The sequence below is a fragment of the Echinops telfairi genome, unplaced genomic scaffold (genome assembly GCF_000313985.2).
Source record: "Echinops telfairi isolate 266 unplaced genomic scaffold, ASM31398v2 ScPeMD7_7469;HRSCAF=8507_1, whole genome shotgun sequence".
In the NCBI taxonomy this organism is placed as follows: Eukaryota; Metazoa; Chordata; class Mammalia; order Afrosoricida; family Tenrecidae; genus Echinops; species Echinops telfairi.
In genome coordinates this window covers 115,844,915-115,854,719 of record NW_022111373.1, presented here as the reverse complement: position 1 = coordinate 115,854,719, position 9,805 = coordinate 115,844,915, and the positions used below count along the sequence as shown (strand labels likewise).

Genomic DNA, 9,805 nt, shown 5'->3' with positions numbered 1-9,805 from the left:
TTGTCCCACTATCATGTTCAGCCTTCATTAGGGTTTCAGTAGTTCCTCTCGGTTACATTACCCTTGGTCATGCCCTACCAGGCCTGCTACACCCACCTCACCACAAATTTGGATCACTTGTTGTTCCCTTGTCCCTGGGGAAAGGAGTGGTTTTATGACATATATGAGAGACAAAAAATATACATACTTCTTAAAGAGTTAGGCTTTAGGAGTGATAAGAAAAGAGACCTTTAGAAGAGCCCTGATGAAAAGTAGTATCCTAGTGTGGTCACCTGAGAAGGGCCAGTCCTGGGAACGGGTCTGTTCTGTGCTTTGAAGTACATTGTAGACATTTAGGTGAAAATATTCAAGCTTGGAACTTGATTTGACTCTCAGCTCACTCTGTAGTCATTTGCCTAGCATCTCAGAATCGTTTCTATGCTTTAGAAAAGGGAATTAGCATTTTAATGCCACATTCCTTCCCTTTAAATTAAAAGATCCTTGAATACTTAGGTGCCAGAACTTCTCTTCAGTGCACCTTCTGAAGGTGGAAGATGCTCTAACATCTTTGGAGAATTAAGCTGAGCTGTTGGCCCAGCATAAACTTCCAGCACCAACCCCAGCCAGGGAAGCGGAAAGTCAAACCATCCTGTTGAGGATATTCAGGATTCTCTAGTTGTCTAAGACCTCCCCAGATAAGGTTAAATATAACGGAAAGAGAACTTTCAATTGTTTTTTTTTTTCATTTTTGTATTGGAAATACCCAATATTTCATGTACACTCTGAGTTTAAACAAACAGCTGTGGGCTGCTCTGAGATCTCAAAGCAGCCTTGTTTCTGTGAGAAACTATGCCCCGCCTGCCAATTAAATTTTGGGAAACAAGTTATCTCTAAACTATGAAAATTGTAAGTGGAACAAAAATGAGCATTTTTTTCTACATTCAGTTCTTGGATCTTGTTCTAAGTTACCAGTCCAGGCTTTAAACTAAAATGCTGTTGTTAATTTCCTTTTTATTCATAACAGAGTGTTAGCCAGGAAATAATCAACCCTACCTGGTCAGTCCAGCATGTTTTCATCATGAAGGTCAGAATAACCAGATGTCATCTTGACATTTAAACTTCTTTGCCATAAAACACAGACAAATCTAGCATTCACTTGGAGGGGAAAAAGTAAAAGGAAATATATATTTTCACGAAGATGACCAGGACCATACCTTAAGTACCACTTACCTATTGCTGTGTGGAAAACCAGGGTGGTTCTACTTTGCCTTACAGGGTCTTTATGAGCTGGCATTTACTCGATGTAACGAGTTTGCTGCCTTTTTCTTCGTGCTGGGCTGAGCTGTTCTTTTTGTTTCAGCTGGGCTCACATATGCATCATTAGTCAGCTGGTTGGTTTATGAAGGTTTGGTGAGGACCATCTGGGAAAACTGGGGCTCTGTGTGGTCCCCCATATTACAGCAAGGCCCAGGTTGGGGTGATGTATATGGTGTTAGCAGAAGTTCCAAGAGCAATAAGAAATTCAGATTCCAAATGTAGCGTCTTTTGTGCTGCTGTCTCATGGTCATTTCCAATCATTCCACAACCTATATTTTGTGGTGGTGGAAACAGATTTCCATGCTTGATGGGAATATCTTCAAAGTATCACTGCAAGGCCACAGATGCAGAAAATGGGATCAGTTGTGGCCATTTTTATATTCTGCCACACATCTACTGTTGGATCTTCCAAGAACATCAATGATGAACATGAACATTTTTAGGGTTTTATAACTGCAAGAGTTGTACCCCTGCTGAGTTGTTCTTGGTTTTATTTTAATGGATTGCGTTGTATTCGAAAAATTTTTATTTTATTTTCAGTTTAGATTGTATCATCTAATCTCCATTCTTACATGATTTCCTAGTTCGGATTTTAAAAATTGCCTCAGAGCCTTATTCTCTAACACACTGTATTTCTCTTGAAATTGTATAATGTAAGATATCAAGTGCTGGTGTTAGTGGTGCCAGATTATGTTCCTAAATTATTGAATTCTTGAGTGGTCAATAGAAATCTCCAGTGTGTAGGTGTTTTTTAAAAGTTGTCCAAAGTTGTTCCCACTGAAGAGTCCCATCATTACCTCCTCCTTCCACATGATGTCTCTGTGTATACAGGGTAAGAGAGCTTGACAGGACATTGGCGATTACCTTTCATCTAATCTACCCAGGAACATGCCCTGAAAAACCCAAGTTACCTGGTCAAGGTCACACAGCTAATCCACTAAGACTGCAGTGGCCAGGTCTGCTGATTCCTAGCTAGTGGTTTCCTACTGTTCATTTGCTGGCCCCTATTGAGTAAGCGGATATTATACCATCGAAATGTTCTTTCAGATCATTGCCCCTTACTCCGATGTTCTAAAGAAAACAATAGGTCCTATTTCCTTGTCCTTGTTTCAGTCTGCCTGTCCAATCAGGTTCCTATCCAATGAGCTGTTCTTTATGCAGAAAATGAAATGTGCCCATCAGGTCTGCCATCTCTAGGTAGAAAAGGTCTGCATGCATTTTCGATCCAGTAGAGCCCTGGTGCTGTGTGTTTTGGACTGCTGGCCAAGAGGTCAGCAGCTCTAACCCGCCAGCTTCTCCACAGGAGAAAGACGAAGCCATCGGCCCCTGTCAGTAAGCATCGTTTCAGAAACACACAGGAGCAGTCCTACTCTGTCCTATAGGTTCACTAGAACTCCAAACTCTTAACATATTATAAATTGAATATTACATCTCTTGTTTATAAAGCATTGAACAATCACTAATTTTGTATTCTGATGAGATTTCAGAAGACGTAGTCATTCATGGAAACTAATTGTGAAGGGCCCTACTCGATAGTTCCCTCATGAAGAGATCCCTGAAGAGATGGGTGCTGTAGCAAAGTGTGGTGAAGACACCAGGTGGTGCCTGGGTAGTAGGATGAATACCATCCGGGGTCTTCAATGCTTAAAACAAGAAGCCTTCTAAGTGAGGCATCAACTAAGGCCACACAGAAGAAGCACATCAGCCTGTGCGATCCAAGAATTCTAAGTGGTGGAATCTGGATCAGAAGGAAGGAACAGTATCAAGCCTAAATTCTGAACACTCGGTTTGCAGAAGGCTGTAGATAACAGCCGAAGACCAAAATCCAGTTTCAGGGTCCCCACATAGATTAAGCAATGGGTGAATCCCCTCTGACCACAGGCAACCTTGCTATCAGGCAGAGAGCATTGTAAAGCATGGCAAGTATAGTTAAGATAAAATGTAATACCTTGTCCTTTCCTTTCTTTTGACCCAATTGTTTGTTGTTAATACTTTCTGCTTTATTTTCTATTGAGGTTTTCCTGTTTTGTCTCGTTGTTACTGGTTTTGGCCGGTTTATCTGTTTCTTGTTTGTGATTTATAGGATCTAGTGTATATAAAAACCAGGATAGGTAAATCTATAGAGACAGTAACTGGGTAAATAATCACCTAGGGGCATGGCAGGGTAAGGTAGCGGGAGATGGGGAGCTAACAACAATGAGTACAAGAAAGAAGAAACTGTTCTGAAATAGATTGTGGTGATGATTGAACAACACTTCTTAATATAACTGAACAATTAAGTTGTGTGATATGTGAGTGATATGCCAATAAAATGATTAAAAAATACAGTAAAATAATAGTGAGTTACAGGACCACTGTGTTTCTAGTGGTCACATCATACAACCTATGGTCAGAGAGTTTCATTTTTATAATTTAATTTTTCTCTGTAACTCACTGCCATCGAGCACATTCTGACTGGGGATGGGCCTTTGGCACGGGGTAGAATTGCCCTTGTCGGAGTGCAAGACTGTCACTGTTTACAGGAGTAGAAAGCCTCCTCTTTCTTCCAAGGAGCCACTGGTGCTTTCAAACTGCTACCTTGCAGTTAGCAGCTAAACGCATAGCCATTAGACTATCAGGACTCCTGATTTGAGATTTGCCAGGTTCAAAATTAAATCAAGGGGTAGACTTTGTTTTAGAAGAATAGCATCATAGCTTTTAAAATGATTTATGTCCAAGTGTCTTAGCCCAAAGGGGAATCTAGACAGGATCTTCCCAAATAATCAGCTCTTCCAATGGTGTTTTCAGGAGGCTTACCGGGAGGAGCAGCTGATTCACCGACTGATGCGGCAGTCCCAACAGGAGCGCAGGATTGCTGTGCAGCTCATGCATGTCCGCCATGAAAAGGAAGTTTTATGGCAAAATAGAATTTTCAGAGAAAAACAATATGAGGAAAGACGACTGAAAGATTTCCAGGATGCTCTTGATCGAGAAGCGGTAAGCACTATCTCCCTTACAAATCTTTCTAAGCTTACCTTCCATCTTTTCTATCAAGTCATGGTAAATAAAGCCAGAGGTTGTTGCCGATTACCTAATAATAGTTGTGTGTGTGTACTATCGCCTCCCTTTTCTCTTTCTGTTTTTATAGTTGTGCAACTTGTTGAGGGAGTGAAAGTTCATTGCATGCAATAATCTCTGTAGTCTTGGTTCTATAGCTAACTAAAGAATGAGCACTCACTACCAATGTCACTCTAGTCATTTTGGTTGCCTGAAGCTTGCTTGCCAAGATACGCTCAGGAAGGTCTCATGGGAACAATATTCCCTGAGTTCTTGTATATTGTTAACAGTTTATGCCTTTTATCTTGAAGATTATATTTGCTGCCTATGAAATTCTTGACTCATTTTCTTAAACATATTAAATCATGTGACTCCAGGGATTTATTTTTTGTTTTAAAGTGCCCTGTTGTGTTGTCCTTTTGTCCACGAAAAAATTCGTGTGATTTAATGTTTTTTTCCCATGAGTCATTGCTTATTATCTGTCTATATGCCCAAAGCCTTCCTTTTCCTTTAAAGTTCACTGTTTCTGAGAGTAGGCTGTCTGCGGCCATACCACACTGAACAGGCTCGATCTAGTCTTATCTCGGAAGCTAAGCAGGGTCTGGTCTGGTTAGTACTTGGATGGAGAGTAGGCCTTGGCGTGTCAATCTTGGTGCATATTCTCAGGTCCTGAAGAGAACTTTTAAGCTGTCCCCTTCCATAATGACATTATTGTCTACTAAGTCCTTTCTTGCTTCTGATAAGACAAGATTTCTTAGACCCATTGTGGACTTTCGTTCCCCTGAACTAGAATAAGCCATTTCTCCAAGGTGTCCTGGCTCATTGTAGTGGAGGGGAATCAACAGACACCCAGATCTGGGTGCTAGCTGTGCTCTCTGTTATTGTGATTGCGTTTAGTACATGCCCTTTAACCGCTGAAAATCGTATTTAACACATTGCTATTTTTAATTATAATTATAATGTCCATGTGTATATGCATATGTACATATTCTAAAATATATGCATATGTACATATTCTAAAAAGCTAGATATATTTTATTAATGGTTTAAATGAATGTAAATAATATTTTAGATATCTTGTCTTTACTGCCATAAAAACCTTCACAAAACCAACCCAGGCAGAAGAGATCATTGCACAGAAAACAGGAAAGCAGGACTTTCTTTGTAAGTTTTAGAAATATCATTTGGAAAATACCATGGTCTCCAGAGACAGGAAAACAGTATGCTGCCTTTATAGACCCAATCCAGCATAAATATTGGGACTGAGGGTGGGTGGGGAGGAGAAGTCATAAGCCATGAACTTGAGCTACGTGGTCACTGACCCCAAATTACTTCTTTAGCTTCAAGAGTTGAATTATTTGGGTCATTGTTTCATCTTTTTTTTTTTTTTTTTTTGAGAGAGAGAGGTTAGAGTTGAACTGATTGAATGGTGTTTGGTTCCAATAGACGTGAAGGGTTTTAGCATGTAATTTTCACAACAACAATTTGAGGCAGACACTTTCTTGAGCTACAATTTACACTTAAAGAAGATGAAGCTTAGAGGGCTTGAGGTCCCATAGCTTCTCAGTGGTGGAGCAACAAGCAAAACCAGTTCTACCAGACTCCAGTCCCAGCTCAAAACCACAGAGATTTGTCACCTCCCACATACTTCCTTTTTCTTTTTCTTCTTTCTCTTTTTAGGCTGCAACCCACTTTGCTGTCATGGGGCAGGAAATAGTGGTGTGGTCAGCAGGTAGGGTGGGGTAGAGGTACCTGGTAAGGAAAGGAGGAGAGGGAAGGGGTAGGAGACTATTGTAGCCATCCAAGCACATATGAAAGCTATTCTATTTTTGATAGGGAAGCTCGATTGTTCCCTCGGAGGGTTACGTGGCATCTTATCTTCCTATTTCTGCCTGTTTCACGGACTCTGGAGAATTCAGCCTCGGCCTCCACATTCGTCTTCTCTTTCCATAAACTCGTATCTAACTTCTACTCCTTTTGATCCGTCCTTCCTCTGGACTCGTCACATTGCAACGGCCACCCAGAACTCACAAACGATGCTTACCGTTAGGGAATTTATTATGGAAGTTAGCAGGTTACAATTCAAGTGAGAAATGCTCAGAACACAGTGGTTCAGTCTGAACATGTGACAAAGTTCTTTGGGGCTTCTAATAAATTCCCAAAGCACATGACACTGCAATGTAGCCTCAACGTCAAGGCACTCAGCTTTACTTGCTCTATGGGCTGGGAAGTCCAACGTCCTGTCTCAGATTCCGGATCCGGGCTCTATTGCTGCTGCTGCTTCTCTGCCACTCCTCTGCTGTCACAGCTGTCTTCTAGATCAAGAAGGCTCACTGCCTGCACAGGGGATCTTGGGATCCAGAGGATGGGTTCCACTCCTGCTCTTGCAAGTAGTGAGTTCCCTCTTCCTGCTTCTGAGATGACTCAGAAGGATGGCAATCATAATGAATCTTCTTAACAAAGTCCTCACCACTGTATCTTCCTCCACCTGCTCTTACCCAGCCCGTCAGAAGTGGGGGTTTGGTGGGAGTCACAGAGACTGTGGCTAGAAGAGTCACATTAAATAATGGACTGCCCTACACTATGAAGGAGAAAGCATTGAATTGTGCTGTTAGTCAAGGATGTTGCCCCATAGAAGTGAAGACGGTGAGACAGGGTCTAAGGTACTTTGGCTATATTGCCAGGAGAGGCAACTCCCTGGAGAAGAACATCATGCTTATTCGAGTGAAGCGTTAGCAAAAACACAGGATGAGCCTGGATGAGCTGGATCAATAGAGTGTCTCCCCAATGCGCTCAGACGTTCACAGCAGTTGAAAGACCAGAGCAGAATCCGGCCATGTTCCGTTCCGTTGTCCATCGCATTGCTGTGAGTAGGAGCCAACTGGCCAACACCTAACCACAACCCACACAACCTTGCATTGAAGAAATGGAGCTGTAGGATGAGAACTGGTGCCCAGCGTCTCACAGGCAGCATTTGATGTTGTTCACAAGCTGGGGCTTCGATTTGACTCCAGTTCCTTGAAAGTCCAAATTCACTTCTGTTGCACACCCTCTGAAATGGGTCATGGGAATCAAGTTCCATTTATGAGCACATGATGGGATCTCTTGGAGTTGACATAGCTTTTGAAAAGCAACATGTTGGCTATGGGAAGCCCTGGGATCATGCAGCCCTGTGTTTCTCTCACCTTGGCTAGGCTGAGTTTGACCTTCATGCTTAGTGTGAAGAAAAGACTTCCTAAGAAAATAAAAGTGTAAACCAAGTAGACAGTGATGTCAAATGGATTATTTTGTTACATAGACATAGATGTTTACACCAACGGAGTTTATTAATTTATGAATGCTGTAACAGCAGGAGACGGTGGGAGGGTGTGCTGCGTTCCCAAGGAAACAATGCTGGCAGTTGTGTGCTATTTTCAAACCAGAATGACCAGGGGATTTCCTAATTATTTTCTAAGTAAAACTTACAATCCTGGAACTCCGCTACTAAAAGACAAAGGGGCTTGTACACCAAGCCTGCCTCAAGGTTGAGCCTCCTGAGAGCAGGCTTGGGAGCCGGCACCAGATTGGTTGTATTTTCTATGTCCCTCAAGCCCTGACCATGTTCACCCTGACCATTGTGAGCTCAATCCTTCTCTTTCAATGCTTAGGATGCAGTTGATCCTTCGTCTACATTAGAGTGTCCCCAGTTAGGCCATTTTTCACTGTATTCTGTTTTCAGTGTCTAACTTGTATGATAAGCTAAGGGTGGAATGTTTCTAATACTGTCTCAGACAACATGCTCAATGTTTTAATATATTAAAGAGAAGGGATTCAGTCATTCATTTCTTTTGGCATAAGGAGATTTTTCATTCTATTTAGTGCTTTTGTCGGCTATCAACATTTTGACATTTTCATTTAAATCATTCTCAAATTGTAGTGATTCCAAACTATTTCTTTTCTTTTTTAGGCTTTGGCAAAACAAGCCAAGATTGATTTTGAGGAACAAGCCCTGAGAGAGAAGGCCATTCATGAGCAAATTGCTGCGGAAAGAGCACAAGCCCGTTACCAAAAGCATTATTCATTATGTGCAGAAGTTTTGGACCACATACTTGATTTGTCTACTAAGGTGGCAGACTATCGAATGCTGACAAATAAGTAAGTACAAATGTCATCAAGACCCAAAACAAACCAACTCAATGACACTGAATCAATGCAAACTCATAGCGATGCTGCAGAATGGGGCAGAATGGCCCCATGACACGTCCCCAGCTGTCGTCTGCATGGAACCAGACAGCCACCTTTCTCTCTTGCTGGTGGGTTCAAACCAGCTCTCGTTAGCACCCTGATGACACATTCGCCCCTGTGCCATTCAGGGCACCTTGGAGATGTGACAGAGGTTGAAAAACGATAATGTTATACAATAGGAAGTACAGTGATAAGTAAAATGAGGCAAATGGTCCAGAAAAGACAAAGAGGCTGAATCCAGATGACCTTGATTACTGACTTAGTTCATCCACTACCCAGCGTTGTTAAAGGTATACTGTTTTTGTATGTCTTTCCCCACTTAAAAATTGTGTCACAATTCTCAATTGTTTACTAAGACAAGTAATGTCATTTCCTTAAATCCCTAAGAACATCAGAATCATTTAAACTTTATTTTACTAATCATTACATCTACTCAGTTTGATCCCATTCTGTTTCTAAAAGAAGTTAACATATTAGTAAGACAAACAAAGTCAACCATATACAGAATATGCTAAAATAAAAACAAAACAAAGCTCACTGCCATTGGGTCAATTCTGACTCAAGCGGACCCTGTAGGACAGGATGGAACTGGCCCTGCGGGTTTCCGTGACTACATCTGTCTGCAGGAATAGAAAGCCGCGTCTTTCTCTGTCAGAGCTGCTGATGGTTTCATACTGCTAACCTCAGGGTTAGTAGCCCAACACATAACACTACACTGTTAGGGGTCCTGCAAATAAGAACACAGGAAAATTCGAATTAAAATAATGCAAAGCCAGGAGATGAATTTAAATACAGTTTTATAAGAAGCAGCAGGTTTTGCTAGTTTCTATGTTGAGCTACAAACTTGACATGAGTTTCCTAATGGCCGAAGCAAAAAGGGAAATGCCATAGGTTACATAATCCCAATCATTTTACGTCTTTAAAAAATATATTAAAAATTCATGGCATTCCATTTAGAATGGTGATTTTTTTACATGGCCGCACCTAAGATTCACAGACATGTAGGAGTGCCCTCAGCTGCATCTCTCAAGCACCTGTACCATCTGAATTCATAGATCACATTTTTGTAAAGTGTCCCTTGCTGAAAATGCATCATTGCTTTAAATATTAAATGTAAAGCTCTGTTTGGGCAAGGTAACTGAGAGGAATTACCAAAACCAGAATGAAGGCTGAACATGGTAATGGGACAGGAGGAAAGCATAAGGAAATAGAGGAAAGAAGTAGGAGGCAAAGGGCATACATAGAAGCC

The 9,805-nt window shown here is 41.4% G+C and overlaps 1 protein-coding gene across 1 annotated transcript in view; it reads left to right on the top strand.

Annotated features, from left to right (window-relative positions):
- The window catches only part of SPEF2 (sperm flagellar 2), a 159,308-nt gene that overhangs the window by 38,791 nt on the left and 110,712 nt on the right, over window positions 1–9,805 (top strand). The window contains exons 8-9 of the mRNA XM_045285340.1: window positions 4,084–4,272; window positions 8,279–8,466. Of these exons, the coding sequence (XP_045141275.1) occupies window positions 4,084–4,272; window positions 8,279–8,466 (377 nt within the window). The remainder of the gene's footprint in view (window positions 1–4,083; window positions 4,273–8,278; window positions 8,467–9,805) is intronic.